This window comes from Pinus tabuliformis, chromosome 4_1, assembly GCF_031772625.1.
Source record: "Pinus tabuliformis cultivar Carrire ecotype Pingquan chromosome 4_1, CPIR1, whole genome shotgun sequence".
In the NCBI taxonomy this organism is placed as follows: Eukaryota; Viridiplantae; Streptophyta; class Pinopsida; order Pinales; family Pinaceae; genus Pinus; species Pinus tabuliformis.
In genome coordinates this window covers 454231253-454252590 of record NC_142303.1, presented here as the reverse complement: position 1 = coordinate 454252590, position 21338 = coordinate 454231253, and the positions used below count along the sequence as shown (strand labels likewise).

The following is a 21338-nucleotide window of genomic DNA, read 5'->3' as shown; positions in this document are numbered from 1 at the left end:
ATTGTAATTTGGAAGAATAATTTTTATATTAAATTTAAGCTGCTTAGTATATTTATGTCAAATTGATAATATCAAGATGAGATGATAAATATTTGTAAAGCACAAATGGAAAAACAGACATTTATGAGTACAGCCTCGATTAGAGATGAGCAGAAACATTTTCAACTGCATATTGAGTTCTAAGCATAGGTATATCCTAAACATTAATGCCATACTTCCGCGTAATTATTTTATGAAAATAAATAAAAAATAATAATTTACTTCTTTAAATCCGGATCAGCGGTCAGCCAATAGGCGTTTTTACACCAGATCAACAGTAAGATGTCTCTGGGAAGAATAAGGATAATGCGGATGTGCTACTTATGTTCAAGCGGCGGCTCTGGTTTTGGTTTGTGGAAAGCTAGCTGTTTATCTGTTAATTGAACTTTCATGGGGGAATCTCCGGTGGCCATTAAAAGAAAATTTTAAACCCCTCGATCCGCAATCTTCATTCAGCTGGAAGAAACCCATAATCCTCTAGACACCCATCTATGAGAGCAAAATCCTCCAAAGTTATAGGGTCCCAACTGTCGAGATCTTCAAGAACTGCATCCCAAAATGCCGGATCCTGCTCCACCGAAATCTCTTCGCTTTCAATACTCGACTCGCCTTTCGAACAGGACCAAGAGAACGTCGCCTTATCTTCCGAAGGCAGATGGAGTTCTTCTGCGGCGAACTTGGCTGCGGCGGCTTGAATTTGCGACGGTGATAGAGAAGAGGCGTCGGAAATTTCCGGCAAGGAGTCAGGAAAATTGAACTTGGCCTCGGGTCCTCTCAGGCAGTAGACGGCAAAATCGTAGGCGCGGGCAGCTTTTTCCGGGGCATCGTAGGAGCCCAGCCAAATTCTTCCCATGGAATTGGGCACTCGAATTTCCGATACCCATTTCCCCCATTTTCTCATTCGAATTCCCTTGTACAGCTGCGACTTCAGTGAGCAGTTGCCGGGCCTGTTGCGCCTGGTCTGATTTGAAGAAGGTTTAACCATGTTGGGTTGTTGCGAAGATATCAGGAATCGAATTGAGAGCGTGGTTGTGAAGTTAAAACAAGGGATTGTGATGGTAATAGGATTTGAACTCGGAACGTATGCAGGTGCGACTGTAGTAGTGCTAGTGAATATCCGTGAATGGATGAAGCTGAGGCTGTTTGTTGTTGGGCAGCATATATATATAGAAAGCGTGAGGTTTTTGTTCGGTACAACTGCCCACCTCAACATGATCAACGTGCAAATTGGGGTGATTTTGGAATTGTAAAATAAAGATAGGCCTGTGATGACATCCGTGAGCGGATCACTTTTAGTTAGATAAAGTCAGAGATGACGTGGCTACTTCTCGTATTTTCTTATGACTCACCTTCGTTGGGAGGTCTTTCGTAACTACTCTACCCCGACACCCATTTCCCCCATTTTTTTATTCGAATTCCCGTGAACAGCTGCGACTTCAGTGAGCAGTTTCCGGGGCTGTTGCGGCTGGTCTGATTTGAAGAAGGTTTTACCATGTTGGGTTGTTGTGGAGATATCAGGAATGGAATTGAGAGCGTGGTTGTGAAGTTAAAACAAGGGATTGTGATGGTAATAGGATTTGAACTCGGAACGTATGCAGGTGCTACTGTTGTAGTGCAAGTGAATATCCGTGAATGGATGAAGCTGAGGCTGTTTGTTGTTGGGCAGCATATATATATAGAAAGCGTGAGGTTTTTGTTCTGTACAACTGCCCACCTCAACATGATCAACGTGCAAATTGGGGTGATTTTGGAATTGTAAAATAAAGATAGGCCTGTGATGACATCCGTGAGCGGATCACTTTGAGTTAGATAAAGTCAGAGATGACGTGGCTACTTCTCGTATTTTCTTATGACTCACCTTCGTTGGGAGGTCTTTCGTAAGTAGTCTACCCCGACACCCATTTCCCCCATTTTCTTATTCGAAATCCCGTGAACAGGCGGCTGGTCTGATTTGATGAAGGTTTTATCATGTTGGGTTGTTGTGGAGATATCAGGATTCGGATTGAGAGCGTGGTTGTGAAGTTTATGTGTTTAAAATAAGGGATTGTGATGGTAGTAGGATTTGAACTCGGAACGTATGCAGGTGCTACTGTTGTAGTGCAAGTGAATATCCGTGAATGGATGAAGCTGAGGCTGTTTGTTGTTGGGCAGCATATATATATATATAGAAAGCGTGAGGTTTTTGTTCTGTACAACTGCCCACCTCAACATCATCAACGTGCAAAATGGGGTGATTTTGGAATTGTAAAATAAAGATAGGCCTGTGATGACATCCGTGAGCGGATCACTTTTAGTTAGACAAAGTCAGAGATGACGTGGTTACTTCTCGAATTTTCTTATGGCTCACCTCGTTGGTAGGTCTTTCGTAGAAACTAATGGCATTATGCTGATGTCATGAAGTGTACCTTTTCTCAGGTTTCGAGGCTAATAGGTTGTTTCGCATTAAATACAGAAACACATTATTCTTTACCAAGTGGTGTTAAACGGAGACACTTATTTTCATCTCTATTGCAATATTAATGCGCCATGATATGCGGGGGCGATAGCCAGATATAACGCGCGTTGTTTTTTCTTTTTCTCTAGTCATCACGGCGCGCGTTATATCTGGCTATATCGCCCCCACATATCAGGGCACATTAATATTACAATAGAGGTGGAAATAGGAGTTTCCTGTCAAACTGGTTTGCAATGTGATTTTATCTTATTTGTAATTTCTACGTTTTGGGGATTAATGTGATGGCATCAAATTGGTTTTGTAATGTGATTCGTTTATTGTAATAGGTAATTTTTATAATCTTAAATTGTATTAATTAATATAATAGTTATTACCATAATCATATTAATAAATATTGTTAATATATGTGGTAAGTGTTAACTTAATTTATGTTATATTATAAATTTAATATGTTAAATTAATATATTAAATATGGTTAATTATATTTATTAATATAAATATTGCTAATTTTTTAAATAATAAATCATTCATTTAATTATTAGACAGTTAATTTATTTATTATTAATAATTAAATATAAATAAAGAATGGATTAATTATTAAAAATTACACTAAAATAATTATGGTTGGCTATGGTTGACCATGATTGATGATGATTCACGATGGTTGATGTTCATATCGAGACAATATGTGTCAGAGTGTGATGTTGGACCAAGGTTGACTATGGTTGTCACAATGTGACATTGGACCATGAGACGATCTCTGACACAATGTGACAATGGTTATTGACCATGGTTGATTTTCATATTGAGACAATCTTTGTCGAAATGCGACATTTGACCATGGTTGGCTATGATTGACTATGGTTGACCTTGATAGATATTATAAACCAAAGGGAATAATAAACATAAGGGATTGATATTATAAACTTAAGAAAATAATTAACCCAAGATAAAACTAAAACCCCAAGGTATTATGAACCCAAGCAAATAATATTAAACCCAAGGGACTAATATTATAAACCCAAGGTATATAAACCCTAAGATAAATATTGTAAACACTAAAATAAACATGGTTGCCCATGATTGACAATGGTTGGCTATGATTGACCATGGTTGACCATGATTGATATTATAAATCTAAGAGATTGTTATTATAAACCTAAGGGAATAATAAACCTAAAGGATTAATACTAAAACCCCAAGGGAATATTATTAAACCCAAGAGACTAATATTATAAACCTAAGGTATATAAACCCTAAGATTTATTGTAAACACTAAAATAAACATGGTTGACCATGGTTGTTTTCCATATAGAGACAATCCTTGTCACAATGTAATGTTGGACCACAGTTGATTTTTATATCAAGACAATTTTTGTCACAATACAACGTTCGACCATGGTTGAGCATTATTGACCATGGATGACCATGTTTGACTTTATAAAACATGGTTGACCATGCTTGACCAAGGTTAACCATGATTGACCATAACTGACCATGATTATCATATTGAGACAATATTTGTGATAGTCGATGTTGGACCATGGTTGAGACAATGATTGATTTTCATATTGAAACAATCTTTGTCACAATGCGATGTTGGCCAGTGGTTGACCTTAATTAACTAAGGTTCAACACAATTGATTTTATAAAACATGGTTGACCTTCATTGAATAATATAAACCAAAGGGACTAATATTATAAAGCCATGGTATATAAAACCTAAGATAAATATTATAAACACTAAACTAAATAGGGTGGACCATGGTTGATTTTCATATTGAGACAATCCTTGCCACAATGTAACTTTGGACCATGATTGATTTTCAAATTGAGATAATCTTTGCCACAATGCGACATTGGACCATGGTTGACCATGTTTGATTCTCATGTTGAGACAATATTTGTCATAATGCAACGTTGGACCATGGTTGACCATGATTGAATTTATAAACCATGGTAGACAATGGTTGGCCATGGTTGACCATGATTGACCATGATTAACCATAGTTGACCATGATTGATAATAAACCTAAAGGAATAATATTAAACCCTACGAATATGGACCATGGTTGACCATGATTGACGATGGATCATGATGGTTGATTTTCATATTGAGACAATATGTGTCAGAATTTAACGTTGGACCAAGGTTCACCATGGTTGTCACAATGCGACGTTGAATCATAGGGACTAATATTATAAACCCAAGGTATATAAACCCTAAGATAAATATTGTAAACACTAAAATCAACACGGTTGACCATGATTGACCATAGTTGCCCATGATTAACCATGCTTGACCATGATTGATATTATAAACCCAAGGGATTGTTATTATAAACCCAAGGAATTAATACTAAAACCCCAAAGGATTATGAACCCAAGGGAATATTATTAAACCCAAGGGAGTAATATCATAAACCCAAAGGTAAATATTGTAAACACTAAAATAAACATGGTTTCCCATGATTGACGATGGTTGGCTATGATTGACCATGGTTGACCATGATTGATATTATAAACCTAAAGGATTATTATTATAAACCCAAGGGATTAATACTAAAACCCCAAGGGATTATGAACCCAAGGGAACTTTATTAAATCCAAGGGACAAATATTATAAACCCAAGGTATATAAACCCTAAGATAAATATTGTAAACACGAAAATAAACATGGTTGACCATGGTTGATTTTCATATAGAGAAAATCCTTGTCATAATGCGACGCTGGACCATGGTTGACCATGCTTAACTATGGTTGATTTTCATATCAAGACAATTTTTGTCACAATGTGACGTTCGACCATGGTTGAGCATGATTGACCATGGATGACCATGTTTGACTTTATAAAACATGGTTGACCATGCTTGACCAAGGTTGACCATGATTGGCCATAGTTGACCATGATTATCATATTGAGACAATATTTGTCATAATGCGACCTTAGACCATGGTTAAGACAATGATTGATTTTCATATTGAAACAATCTTTGTCAGAATGCGACATTGGCCGATGGTTGACCCTAATTAACCAAGGTTCAACACAATTGATTTTATAAAACATGGTTGACCTTTGTTGAATAATATTAAACCAAAGGGACTAATATTATAATGCCAAGGTATACAAACTCTAAGATAAATATTATAAACACTAAAATAAACATGGTTGACCATGTTTATTTTAGTGGTTAACCATCACATTGTGGTTGTCAGACTATGATGTTGGACCATGGTTGATTTTTATATTGAGACAATCCTTGTGACAATGAGAGATTGGACCATGGTTGACCATGATTGATTTTAATGTCGAGACCATTTTTTTCATAATGTGAAGTTGGACTATGGTTGACCATGGTTGATTTTGATATAGAGATAGTCCTTATCACAATGCGACAATGGACCATGGTTGAGCATGGTTGATTTTCATATTGAGACAATCTTTGTTATAATGCGATGTTGGACCCTGGTTGATCATGGATGACCATGGTTGTCATAATTTGACGTTGAACCAAGAGACAACTTTTGTCACAATGTGAACATGGTTATTAATCATGGTTGATTTTTATATTGAAACAATCTTTGTCACAATGAGACATTGGAATAGGCAACTAATATTCTTCTTAACATTGGACCATGGTTGACCATGATTATAAACACAAGAGATTTATATTGAACCCTAGGATTAATATTATAAATCCTATGAATAATATTATACCCTAGGAATTTGAACACTTGGATTAATAAACCCAAGGGATTGATATTATAACTTAAGGGATTGAGACAATCTTTGTCATAATACAATGTTGGACCATGGTTCACCATGATTGATTTTCATATTAAGACAATCTTTGTCACATTACAATGTTTGACCATGGTTGATTCTCATATTGAGACAATATTTGTCACAATCTGATGTTGGACTATGGTTGACAATGGTCGACCATGGTTGATTTTAATATTGAGACAATCTTTGTTATAATGTGACATTGGACTATGGTTGACCATGGTTGATTTTTATATTGACATAATCTTTGTCACAATACGATGTTGGACCATGATTGATTTTCATATCGAGATCTTTGTCACAATACGATGTTGGACCATGATTGATTTTCATATCGAGATCTTTGTCACAATGCAACGTTGGACCATGGTTTACCATGGTTGATTTCAACCATATTTCAACTATGTTGTCTCTATAGCTAACCATGACTTCATTATGGTCACCGTTGAAATGGTGGCTGTTGATGCTCAACCATTGTTTGACTATGGCTATCTGTGCCGATCCACTATAGGCGTCTATGGTAAACTATAGCCATCCACCATAGTTCAATATAGTTCACTATGATTGATAATGGATCATCAACTGATAGGTCATGATGTCCGTGGTAACTATGGTTCACCATGGTAGTTATGTTGACTATTATTAACTATGTTGCCCATGCTGACTATAGTTGACCATATCAACAATAGTCAACCATAATGACATATTTTAATAATTTATAATTAATATTCAATTTATTTATTTATAATAACTAATTACTTAATTATCATAATTATAAATATTATAATTAATATAACACAATAATATATAAAAATAATTATAATTAATACTAATATTAATATTTAGTGGATAACGGCTCCCAAGGCAGGTTAATGGATTGATTGGACATTTTGGGGATAGTATTTAACATATGAATCCGAAGATTGACTATCAGTTTGTCAATCCAGTATTTTTTTAGATTAGTTTACGGAGGTTATAAATTTGCTTGAAAATTAGTGAAATTTTTTGTTAAAAATTAGTAAAATTCCAACAATGTTCATCCATTTCATTAAACATACAATATCATGACACTAAAAATCCCTAAAATTCTAATTGTTTTCAACCATAGCATTAAAAAAAAATGACAAATTTTCAACCATAAAATTAAAAAACTTTAAATTTTCAACATAATTTAACCATGACATTATGAACAAATTATATGACTAAATTAATCAAAATATCAATACTTATAAAAGGAATGAAACATAAATTATTTATCTAAGTTATTGTTACATTTCAGATATTCTAAACAAATAAATTCATCATAATTAAAACATATAATCCAACAAACATAAAAATGACTCATTACTTCATGTAAGATCATATGGAGCTTAAAATATTTATTTAAAGTTATCATGTAAACATCATTTATATAAATGGTCTTACACAATTATTCAAAATCACTCATATGTTCTTGCACACCATTAGAATTCAAATCTTTAGATGAATAACGAGATGCAGATGAAGATGTTCCATATTCTTCTCTTTCATCAACTAGTACTGCATTTGAGTCAACAAGTATGCCCACCATTTCAGGTTTCAAAAGTCTTCTAGACCTACGATTGGGTTCAGTAGACTCCCATCTCAACATTGTTTTTTCTGGTAGAAACCTCTTCGGAATCTCTATTGTCCTGAAGGAAAGAGTTCCTCTCTTTGTTAAATTGAATTCATAAACAAGTATGTCAACATCCTCTAATTTTAAGAGGTTTGTGTGGCGACGATTTATATTTGTACCCTTTTTTTTCCATTAATTTTTTTATCAACTATTATTTCTAGCTTGTACACACCATTGAATGGGTGTGTATTTGTGGCATACTAACGTACTTCAACACCTGCAACATCTTCATTTTCGATAATGACCTTTGTAATCTTGGAAAGCTAGAATGGATAGCCATGTGCATCTCCATTTGATAACATTGTGATCATGAAACCCTCCTTAATATCCTTTACTAGACCCCTGTAAAGGTCTTCCATGGATTCATGTTGTGCACGAGATCTTCTGGAACCAATATACATTTCTCTTTCCTCTACTTGTGAAGAATTAATAATACCTTGATATTGTTGTTGTTCAATAATGTTTATTTCCTCATGTTCATTTGACACATTTTATGGCCAAATAAATGGAGCCTTCAAAAGTATGTCTTCATTTGCTGATCTTGAAATGATATCACTCTGATTATTGAAAAAAGAATCCCACCAAACTAAATTGGGAACATCAAAGTATGCATATGTATATCTAATAGATTTTTAATTTCATCCAGGCATTCAGAATAATTTATATCTCTCTTCTGCCTTTGTGCATTATGAACTTTAGCAACTGATTGTAATAATAATATATTTGATGCAAATATTGGATGATCTGGAATGAACTTCAAAAATTCCATACCTTATGACAGTGCTCATTCTATAGTAGTTGAATACTTCTTGCCCCATATTAGTGTTTTCCCATCACTTTTTTTTTATACAAAATTGATTTTGGAAGCTAATGTCATTAAGTTGTTCAATTCATTTCTCCTCACCATGCGATCCTAGAATAAAGCTTCGCATGTCAATAGTTTCTTCCAACACATGAAAAATAGGCTCTAACATGTATTATTTCTTAATACATTCAATTAAAGATGACAAGCTCCCAACATCCTTCCTCCTCAATGTTACTGAAAAATGACTGAACATCTGATCAATATGGTCATGAGTGTTCCCAACAAGAAGGAAACCAACTTTTACCTTCTGAAAAATTCTCAATTCAACAAGCATGTTTAGATATCCAAAAACAATTTTTTTTTTTTTTTCACAAGTATTGTCCAATTGTAGATACAAAATTTCAAGAAGATTACTAGACCAATGAGAAAGCACATCATGGATTATGGTTATTGTCATATTTGCATCATTAGGAATATTTGGAGTTGTGAAGTAAACGCTTTGTGACATTTTCCCATTGAAGAACATACAACCAACCAAGTGAAACTGAATAAAATTTTCCTCCTGTAAATTTTTTGGGTGTGTGAACAAAACGTGGTAGAAGTGCTTCCTTCAGGTCCATACCATCAATTATCAAACCAAAATATTTATTTGGATTATCATGACACTTCTTCCGATGCTTGTACAACTTTTTCCTTTCACTTGTTTGATGTTCACAATGCTCTTGAAGTGCTTTGAAAATGGAATCTACACACAACATAAAAGAATTAATAAATAAATTTTCATAGTTCATGACTATACAATCTTAAAAAATAATGTTATGAATGCTTACCTCTTTCTACCCCTTGACATTTATCCTTTTTTTTTTTATTTAAGAGAAGCACATGTACTGCAAACCCCCATCCTTGTCTTCTCAGGAATATAGATATTGTTGAATTATTTCCTCCATATCTTCACAAAATATTGATATTTAATAAAACTACCATTTCCTTCAACACCTTCTGTGTCTTCTTTGTATAAGTTGTAGATTTCTCGTCTTGAGAAATTATATGGAATATGTATTGTGTATCTATTTGGCATACACTCTCCATGCTTTGAAAAAAGTCTTGCATCCATGAGATTGCAGTATTTTCTAATGGCCCAAACTCTCATTTATGACGTACTTCTAAATAAAATGTGGGATCTTTTTCCAAATTTTCTTGGATTCTTGACAGATGAAAATTACCAATTGAATGAAACATTTTGAAAGTCTTTCTACAGAGCAATAAAGACCAAATATGATAATCATAACCTGAAAATGTATATTTCATGCACCCCACTAAATATGAATTTTGCATGCTTTTATTCGTTGGCAAATCTCTCTTCATTTTCTCCAATGCAAACTTGAAATCCATATGTTTCAAACAATTCTTTTAACAACATTCACTTGAAATGAGATTGTTGATAGAACTTCTTCTCGTGATATATTCTGCTCCACCCCTTGTATAACTAGAACATATTGGATTGATACGAAAATGTCTACTCCTACTCCTAGATACAATATTTGTTGGCAATGTCTCCATCATTTCATCATCCTTTGTATAAGCAGTTTTATCATCATTAGGAGGACTATTATCCTCACTATGATCATTTTGAACATAGTTAGAAAATTCATCACGGATCATTGTTTGAAAAATATTCATTAACATCCCGAGATACAGGAAAGTTTTCACTACCATCATCTGTGCTTTTGAAACACTGACTTGGAGGATATTCTCAATCATCTTCATCCTTCCCTTCATTAGTTCTACTGTCATAGTCCTTAGAATTAGGACTAAGTGGAAAATGTGACTCTCTATTCATTGGAAATTCTCCATCGTGTGCTTTGTTAATTCTTCTCTCATAGTCCTTAGGATTAGGACTATGTGGAAAATGTGACTTTCTATTTACTGGAAATTCTTCAACTTGCCCTTCGTCACTACTGCTCTCATAATCCTTTGGATTAGGACAGTGGAAAATGTGACTCTTTATTTACTAAAAATTATTCATCCTACCCTTCATCACTGTCGCTCTCATAGTCCTTAGGATTAGGACTAAGTGGAAAATGTGACTCTATTTACTAGAAATTCTTCATCCTGCCCTTCGTCACTACTTCTCTCATAGTCCTTAGGATTAGGACTAAGTTGAAAATGTGACTCTCGATTTATTGGAAATTATTCGTCCTATCCTTTGTCACTACTGCTCTCAGAGTCCATAGGATAAGGACTAAGTGGAAATATGACTCTCTATTTATTTGAAATTCTTCATTCCTCCCTTCGTCAATATTTCTCTCACAGTCCTTAAGATTAGGACTAAGTGGAAAATTTGACTCTCTATTCATAGTGAAAGAATTTTCGTTATATTCATCAATATGAATAGAGTTTTTACACGGCGAAGATGTTGATGCTTGATAAAGAGAAACTTCACTACCAGAAGAATCCATGACTTTCAAACAAAAGATGTTGAATGATACAAATGCACTCTCCCAATGATAATATATAGCTTAAAGAATGACAATTTCCCTCCAAAGCTTCCCCTAAAAAAATTTCATTGAAAATTTTCCCTCCAAAACTTTTGCTTAAAGTATGTCCATCCAAAATTTTCTTCTAGAATTTATTTAAAAAAATTCTAGTAAAATTTTCTCTTGAAAAATTTGACCCTAATTTCCATTCAAATTTTCCACTCAATTTTCATTTAATAGATTCCTTCAAAATTAAACTAAATCTTTGGCTTAAATTATATAACATTTACTAGATAATTGAATTTTTTTAATTTTTATTATATTTTTTATCCCACATGTAACATAAATCAGTGTATCGTCACAATATTAACTATATATTAAGTTTTTCTAATTTTATTTTTAATACCACATTAAAGAAGTGATAAAGAAATTCCATAATCTCCATTATATAATAACTTTCATTATCGCTATTCCTCACATCACATCAAGACTTCTCGAGGTTTCGTTAAAAAGCTTGGAGCGATTTTGTGGAGCAGTTACATTGTCATATACAACACATTCAACGACATATTGTTTCATTTCAAAGGTTAGTTTCCATTCTACTTCGACCATTCAATCAGGAATTTGGGGAAAATAGTCTGTTATATGCCAACAAAACAATTTTTTAACTTATTTTCTTTGTTTTGGGGGGAAGCTCAATTTATTAATTCAAAATTTAGGAAATTGTTGAAACGAGGTAGACTTAAGTTCAAATCCCACTGAGTACATGTATTAAACCCCTATAGGTTTACTAGTAGTTACGTGCGAGCTGTGTTGTTACGTTAATCTAGTATACCAAACAAAAAACCTATTCCATTAAAAAAAAATTAAACATTTAGTTAACGGAATATAGACTCTTTTTCAAAAAAAAAAAAAAAATCACATGGGTCAGGCTCACCCAATGGCCCCCTAGCAGGTAGAGGTTCAGTGTGCCATCAATGGGCGTGCCTAACATCCCAAGGAACAAGCCTTCTTGTGCCATGCAAGGGCACGCCCACGGCTGGGCACACCCGCTCGCGGCATAGCGACCCCCTGCCTACCATGGGATCACTGTGCTGCAAGTAGGTGTGCCCACTCAAAGCATAGCGGCCCCCAAGTAGGTAGGGGGTGATTCTCAAAATCAAACCCCTGCCTACCTGGGGGCCTCTATGCCCTAGGAAATCACGACCATCGGTGACACAGAGGCCCCCTGCTTATCAGGGGGCCAATTATGAGAATCAGCCCCCTACCTGCTTCCTACTAGGGGATCGTTATGTCCTTGGTGGGCACACCCGCTCGGGGCACAACGACCCCCTAACAAGGGGTCGCTATGCCTTGGGTGGGTGTGCCTGCCCACAACATAGAATGTGTGTTAAGCGTGCTTGATGTACACACCTCTTGTGTCATGGGCATAGGACTCCTATGCCTTGGGCAGGCGCACCCAGTCGTGGGTGTGTCGACGTAACGCACAAGACCTCTTGTGCCTTGGGTGGACGCACCCAACCATGGGTGTGCCCGTTCGTGGCACAACAGGTCTGTTTGGCAAGCCCGCTATTCCACAGGCGGACACACCCACGACCCAGAGCACCCGCCTGAGGCACAATGGCCCTGTGGAATGGTGTCTCTATGCCCCAGGAAGGCGCATCCACAGGTGGCACAACGTCCCCCTATCAGGCAGAGGTCTTTATATGCTTCTCTAAAGGAACAACCTCTCCTACTATATGCTTCTCTAAAGGAACAACCTCTCCTACTATATGCTTCTATTAAGGAACAACATCTCCTACTCTCAATAAGTTGGGATCCCTCTTCCGCCCATAAAAAAAATAAAAATAAAAATTAATGGGTTTTTTTTTGGGTATCTTGGATGAACCTAATAGCCCACTTGACATGGGGGCAGTTATGCATGTTTCTACTATTTTTTAGTTTTTAATTTTTTTGTTTGTTTTATTTTTACTTAAGATATTGTTTTTTTAATTTCTCTCTCTCTCTCTCTCTCTCTCTCTCTCTCTCTCTCTATATATATATATATATATATATATATATATATATATATATATATATATTTGTGGGAAAATGGCATCAAGGAAGGTTTCTGTGAATCTTTCTGGACCAAAGACAACAATTACATCATCTAGAACTATAGGTGGACCCTCAAAAAATACTATTGAATGAAGCTGACCTGAGTTAATGACTAAAAATCTAGCAAGTGGCTCCTTAAAGGAAAATAATTTGATTTCATACTGGAAGAAATCACAAGAAGTGAAGCCTACAAAATTTGCATGATATGTGAAGGATAGACAAGGAAAAGAATATCTATGCTAGTATGATTTACGATGGCGGAAGTTTTGAGGTGTTTGGAAAAGTACTAAACATATATTTGATGTTAAATATTGAAGTTGTTTATGTACTTATAAAACCACCCAAGTTACATGAGAAGATTAGATATCATTTTTCATTATCGATGTATGACACTGCGAAAGATTCTACAAGGATATGTAAACAAACTATAAACAACATTTCACAAAAGATCGTAAGTATTCTTATTTATATTTATGTGTTTTGTGTTATTGTAACTGTATCATTATATTTTTTATAACTGAGTTATTATTGACATATTATATTTTGTTTGACAGAATTTTATTGAGTGTCTTTCAATTATGTTAGGGGGGATTTATTTTAAAGAGCGAGATATTATGAATGTTGACAACAATTTCTACACAGGGTCAGAAGAAGATATTGGAAACAAAAAAAAAGGTACTTCATGATGCTACAAGACTACATATAAGGGATCGACAAAGAATGCATATAATAGATCAATCTAAAGAATTCATATAATGGATCAATCTAGTAAAGCTAGACATGTTACTTTTGAAGATGAGGAAGTTAAAGTTGAATTTGAAGTTGAAGCTGAAGAATATGTTTCCATTATTGAGGATGAAATTAGAACTGATGTTAGAAAGGAGAAGAACGATAAAAGGAAAAAAACAAAAATGTCCAAGAATGTCTACCTTCTAGTTGATGATGAGGATATTGTTTATGAAGAAGAAAATATGATAACCGATAGGAGAAATAAATTAAAAGTTGATCATTATGAAAAAATCATGGCACCAGTGAAGATCCTAGTGAAAACTCAAAAGGAAGCAAGGAAATCATAACAACATGATCTTATTTAGAGGATGGCATTATTAAAACAAAATTAACTGACATTCGACGTCATTTGATGAAGACAAACTTAATTGAGGGCGGTCGTACATTTCAAGTTAATGTCAGCCAAATCTATAACACAAATGAAGGACAATTTAAATATAAAATTAGAAAGCCACACCACCTGCATGTTCACAACTTGAAAACATTGATGAGGTATAATCCATATGCACATGTGGTATATTATGTGCTTCTTGTTGATCCAATTCAAGTTCCCAACAAAGAAACAATTGATAAGTCAAGATGTTTTTAATACAAATAATATGTACTTTGGGGGAGCCATTTGTAGAAGCTCAAAGGCAATTGATGGAGGAACATCCCAATAACCCGCGTTTTGAAACAATGAAATGTATCATTTATGTTGGTTTAGAAAATACAAAAGAAAATATATTGGCATGGTGGTGGGCTCCAGTATTGCAGCAACAATGCTGCAACTCCTAGGACTCCCTTCTTTACTTTTATCAACCCGGTAGTTCGTAAAAAACTTGGAAGCGACGGTGCTGTATGCACAAGTACTAGCTCTGACCGCAGCTATCACTTGGTCAGCTGGCACAAGTCCGCTAGGGGCTTAAGCCAACTTCTATGAGCTCTTGGAAGAAGCTTTTTAATTGATGGATGAAAACTAACTCGAAGGAAGCTAATCTATTTGCGAAAAGAGATTGAAAAATTGAAGGAAAACACAAACCCTAGCAAACCCTAATTCTACCAGATAGTCCTACTGATGCAAAGGAGAGAATGCAAACTACTGAAAGAGATGCCATTACTTATATGAAGGTAAAATACATGTGTCTAGACTACCTCTATATGAAGAAAACATCTTTTTGTATTTTTTCTTAAGTCGTCAGTTTCATCATGCATATGCTTTCACTGTTCTTTGAATGTGTAGGGGTGGATCAAGGAGGAGAAATGCTTGGAAGAGGTCGGGAAGGTTCAGAGAGGGTCTAAGGAGTCCCTAACACCTTTCCAGAGAGTTTCACAAAGTTTGGCTATCAAGAAACCTCGTTTGTAAGCTTCTACAGGAAGTCTGCAGGGGTTCTACAGGATGTTCAGGAATTTCTACAGGATGTTCAGAAATTTCTACAGGATGTTTAAAAATTGGATCTTGGAGGATGGGTGAGTGAGGGAAGATGCATGAATGGATATGGAGGTAGGATAGGGGTCTGAAGTGGCCCAGGGACTGGTGGATGGAGTGGTTAGAAGGTGTAGATGGCTAAATTGGCTCAAAGAAGGCTGAAACAATGATTGCACAAAAAGGTAGGGTTACGTGGGCAAGAGGACAGATGTGAGACGAGGAACCTAGCTAGGAGATGGAACAGCTGGCTCTGATGAAGCTTAGGCGGATGAGAGAGTGGTAGAGATGCCCTGCACAATGTACCTTTAACCGAATCAACAACGTCTTACAAATAATCAAAGTCCTAGCTAATCTAATCTAACTGTCAATAAAACGAATGAACAATAGCTTTATTTGGAAAGAAAACCATGTACATCAATCATGCAAAGAAACATTTCAGAGATCTGAACCCATAACTAACTTCTGCAAATGAAAACAATACACTAAGGATTGCATGGTCAAGCAAACTAGTGTTTTTGTTGGGGCAGCACTGTTTCTTCAGTTCCAGCCCCTGATCCAATAAGGATGAGGCGAAACAGAGAGTGTTGTTGACCCTTTTTTGGAGCTTCTTCCTGTTATTATCCTACCAATCCATGTTAAACATCTGAAGCAATTCTATTCATAAACAGTGACCTATTTAACCAACACAACTAAATCTGCCCAATAGAAATACGTTTCAAATGCATAAAAGGAGAACAACGATGCATAAAGGAAAGGTAACAATACAAAAAGGAAGCCCTAGGCTCTCAGGTTGGGCCCAACCCTGAGAGCTATGGCTCCTATAGAAAACTTAGAGTTGATATAAAATCGGACTGCTTCTCATTATCAAAAAATAGTCATAAGTCAAGAGTTATGCCCAAAATGGCTACAAGAGAACAAAGTAGAGCTAACAGCACTGTAGTGCAAAATATGCAATGGTTTCCAAAAGTCCCTCATGAAGGCTGAGGCCTTAACATTTATACACCACAAGGGTCCTAGCTGGCCTCCTAAATCTATGGGACTTAGCTGCCCAAACTATGAGTAGACAGCTCCTTCCAAAGTCTGCTTGGCTGCCTTCTAGATCCAGTTTTGGTTGCCTTTGGAGCTCGGAGTTGGGGGTGAAGATCCCGAGGAAGGCTATTTAATGCCATAGACAACCCCCCTATGAATCCTCACCCCAAGCTTGGCTGTCTTCTAACCCATGATTGCTCAGTTTTGCTCCAACATGTGTCAAAAAACCTGAAATGAGCACGTGTTAGCCACCTAGGAAGAGTGAATACCCTTATTCGTACAAATGACATAAACATACTGAAAAATAATGCATAAGCTATGAAAAATGAAGGATTGAACAAGGATAATTAGGCCAAATGAGCCCAAAAAGTTACTAAATTTGGGGCTCATCATCACCCCCCTGCTAAAAGGGTTGCTCATCCTCTGAGCAACTAGTACAGCTCCTCATCTTTCATTGCTTTAATCACCACGCTCACATCCCAGACTTCTGAAGTAGTATCCTCCTTACTGTCATGGAATCCGGCCTTCCTTTCCACCTCTTCCCACTGCTTATGCTCTTCTTCTTCTGTGCTTCCTTCTAACAATCCCAAAAGCAAAGGTGGAATTAGCTTGAGGCCGATCCAGTTGGCCTGGAGGTTCTGCATAGACTTCTTGTAGAGAGGCACTCGTGCCAAGGCCTCCCTCATTCTAGTTGGATTGTGATATTCCCTAATTTTGAGGGTGTGGGACAATGTGTTCCACCTACGGGTGCAAGCATGAACACAATTGTCCCCTAATAATCGCTCCATATCCTCGAAGTGTGCTATGGCCTGAGCTTGCCGATCCATGTATTCTACTAAAGCCTGAGAGTTGGTTGCTAGGTGCTGGTGGGCTGATATCAATGCTGTGGGGTCCCCTGGCTCTGCTCTAATCAACAGTGGTTCATGTAGTTCTCGATTCATGACATTTCTGACCTCTGCTGCTCTCTTTTCTTCGTGGTTTAACCATGAGGTCATTGCCATCAGTTGCATATCCCCTACTGCTGTGTTGGGGTCCCATGAGGTTACATTTGGAAGGGCCAAATTATGAAGGTAGAACTCTGATAGCTTGGCCTTGTCTTCTAGTGAACTGTTGTTACATAAATCCATGAACTGCTGGGGGTTTTGGATTTGGGAGATACCCCTCTGTGCCAATGTGTTAATTTGGAATTGCAGCCACTGATCCCTGAGGTATAGGAGATAGGATTTGGCGGGCTGCCTACATTGCAGAGCGTCCATTGCCCAACTGTCCATGCAGGCCAGTTGTGCCTCCTTTTCTTGCATTTTCTATTTTAGAGATTGTATCTCTATGCCTTCCTGCAATTCCCTTTCCTGTAGTTGCCGGTTTAGTTCCTCAAGATCAGCTTGCATTCCTTCTTTTTCTTGAGGTTCTGCTGTGGTGTCCTTGGCTATTGTGTCCTCTTCTCTCCTTTGTCCCTATAGTTGTAGCTGCTGTCTAAGCAGCTCATTCTCTTCTCTTAACTTGGCCTGTTTGGAGCTTTCCACATGCCGTACTCTTACCAACTCCCTTTGTGTTTCCTTGAGCCTTTCCTATAGAGGCACTATATCTGCTACCCCCTTGGATTTAGCGATCCTCATCTAAGTGTGGGTTCGTACTCTTTCTTCCTCTAGTGCTAGAAACACTGGCACTGTGAATTTTTGAGGAATAATTTTGCCGGCCTCCAAGAAGTTATAATAAGAGCCTAGGCTGGGCTGGGGGCTTGGTTCCACGATGACCTCAGTCTTCTCCTCCTCCTGTGGTGACTTAGCTACTCTTTACTCCATCTGCTCAGTTTCCTTCAACCTAGCCAAAGTTTCCTGTAGAACCGCCTCGGCATCCTGTAGAGAGGCTTCCGGGTTCAATTTCTCCATCCTTTCCCTCCATGAGGATGTTTTCGGGCTCCCCCGCTCATAAGTAATGGATGTCTTGGAGGGGGACCTATCCCTTGGTGTGGTAGGGGTATCCACAATTGTGATTGGCTCTTTTGATGGAGGTTGGGGTCTGCCAGTCTTAATTCTCACACTCCTTCTTGCTTTAAAATACAGAGGAATCTCCCTCTTTCATTTTTCCTTTGGCTTGGGAGAGGTACTTAGGGTGGCCAGCACAGCTACTGCCTCCCTAGCTAAAATTTCGGCCGATTTCTCCTTATGTTGTCTTTTTTCCAGACTTCCGGTAGAAAGTCCTGTAGTGGCTGGTTTCTGGCTTCCTGTAGAAGCCGTTTTTAAACTCCCTGTAGAAATAGCCTTCTGGTTTCCGGTAGAAGCAGATGGCACCGTTTTATCCTGCTTGGCTGAGGGTGCTTTTTCCTTTAGCTTGGCTGAGGCTACCTTAGGGATGCCCTCACTGGCTTGGACTTTCTCAGTCCTTTCTACCCTGCTCTGTAGTCTCTTCTCCCTGGGTGTTGGTGTAATTTTACCACCCCCTGTCTTGGCAGTTTGGCCTTTTTCTTGCGTTCCTCTCTGTTCTTTCTTTGGTGTTTTGCCCGGGGTTTCTTGTCTTTTAGTTTTCTTCTCTGCCTGAGTGTGCTCCTTCTCCTCACTGCTGGAGGAAGTGAGCTCCTCGGCCAAAATTCGGATGTCATCATCCTTCGACATATTCCAAAAAATTTCCCAGGAAAGAGGGACATTGTAAGTGTGGAGTGCATCTTCCACGAGGAGCTTGATAAGCCCATGATGGGCGAGCTGGTCTGGTGTCCCCTCTCTCAGTTTGGTGGCACACTCAATCATGGATTGCAGGAGGAAGTAAGGTATGCTCAATTTTTGTTCGGAGGGTAGGTCCATTTGGTGCCTGAGTTCTGTGAGCGACTGGAAATGATAGCCATACACGATGCTAAATCGCCCCTCACACGTAATATAATTCATAATTTGGAGGCTGAATTCACTCCAGAACGGTTGTAGGCTAGTTCTTCGAACTCCATTCTTGTCCTCTGAAAATTGTTCCTCTGGCATGAAGAACTATTTTTTTAGCTTTCTGACCCAATTTTCTCTCCTCCTTATCCCATGGTACCCCCATCGGTAGATCAGTTACTCTGCTAATGAGCTGTGGGGTGAGTCTGAGGGTCAATCCTCTGAAGTTGACAACGGCCAATGTCTTTGACTTCGTCTTCAAAGACCTTAAGAATTCTTCTGTAATTTCGTCATCGTGACCTTGAAGCTTGTCACAGAATGACATCCAGTGTGCACGGGAAAACAAGTCCACCACCTCAGGGGTTTCCCATAATTTCTTGGAGTCCGAAGGCTCTTTTCTAATGAACCCTCCCGGCATGGTAAAAAACTTGTTTTTGTTGTTCTGAACTTGCCTGCTCGTGTACAGAAGGAGAGCTTCGGGATTTTTCTACACAGAGCGCAGAGCTACGTCTCTGTTATGCACACAGTCATATGAAATTCACAATTTTCCACCAGTGAGCCTTGACAGTGGCTCAATTTTAATTCAAAACCCTGGAGAAAATCTCGCATGCAGACTACGAAGACAATTTCATGCAGCGATAAGAAAACGGCTTTTGAATTCATAGACAGACTTTATTCACATTTTCCCTACCCTCTCAACACGTCGAATTCACCACCTTTTGAATCATTTGCATGGGAAAGTTATGTTCAGGCCTACCTCACTAAGAATTGCCACCCTCGACGTGAACAATCCAAGCTTCTTCGTAATGCCGGGCTCCCTGTAGCGCAGCTTCCTGTAGAAATCGTGCACAGCTTCTGGAGAACGTTACAGTGGTTCTGAACTTTTTGAGCAGCAACACGACGTTGGAGCAGGCCGAGAACTTGGGCTAACAACTTGCAGAGGATTGAGGACGCGTACTCGGCTGCAAAACGGTTGTGAGTAAATGACTGCAGTGTATCATAAGTGATTCAGCCGGCCGATTTTGAATTGTTGCGGAATTCATGGTGCGGGGGTGAGCTGTCCCAGTCGATCCATTGGCCGACGTCACAGCCATCATTCCGTAGCATGTCCTTGACCGCCGAATTCTTCCCTCTGTATTCATCGCCGCCATTCCTGTTATACTGCCGCTTCTCTCCGACTGGACACTTCCCACGTGTCAATTTCCCGTCTTTTCGATATAACCAAGGCCATTCGGATCCGACGAGGCCGTCGGACTGGTTGTGGTGGCCAGTTGAATGGTTACCCGACTTGTTCAATCTGTTCATTCTCACAGTCATGCACATTTAGAGTATAGCTTATGTAATTTGATGAAATAAGGATAGGCACTTACCTGTGCAGCCGTGGACGTGGGTTTTTTCAGGCTTCAGGACGAGGAATGCTGGATCTGCTTGCTGCTACTTCGTGTATGGGTGCTGGAGCTACTCTTCATTGGTTGCTGCTGGCTACGAGACCTTGAGACCCGATTTCCTGGTGGTGTATGTTGCATGCACCAGCTTCATGAGCTGCTGGTGTCTCCATGGTATGTGCTCCAGCTGGATTAGCTGCTACAAGATTCCTGTAGAACATCTTGTAGCCGTTTCTCCTCCTGGGGTGCATGACGAGATCATTGAGTTGCGTTCACAGGTGTAGGGTCTTGAGATTACCTTGACAGGTAAAGCGTGCGAGCCTCTGCATGCTTTATTTCCTCCTTAAAAACAAATTTTTTTTTATCTGAGAAAACAAAGTTCTGGTATGACTGTGCAGGTATATTCGACCATATGGCAGCAAAGGTGGTGAAAGGAGGTGAAACAAGTGGAGGATGGAAGAAAAGAGTGGTTGCATGCCTCCTCAACGGGCTTCAAGCTTCAAATTCTTCTTCATAATCGGTCCTGGCCCGCCCAAAGGCTCTACAGG

At 38.0% G+C, this 21338-nt stretch overlaps 1 protein-coding gene across 1 annotated transcript; it reads right to left on the bottom strand.

Annotated features, from left to right (window-relative positions):
- Positions 1 to 239: 239 nt before the first annotated feature.
- Positions 240 to 1459, bottom strand: LOC149176319 (uncharacterized). Its single transcript, XM_089423090.1, has one exon. The coding sequence runs from the start codon at positions 1250 to 1252 to the stop codon at positions 488 to 490; it is 765 nt and encodes a 254-aa protein (XP_089279216.1). The 5' UTR covers positions 1253 to 1459; the 3' UTR covers positions 240 to 487.
- Positions 1460 to 21338: the final 19879 nt, after the last annotated feature.

What these genes read in the sequence shown, in the direction of transcription:
- LOC149176319 (XM_089423090.1), bottom strand. Translation starts at nt 1,252, where the DNA reads ATGTTGAGGTGGGCAGTTGTACCGAACAAAAACCTCACGCTTTCTATA.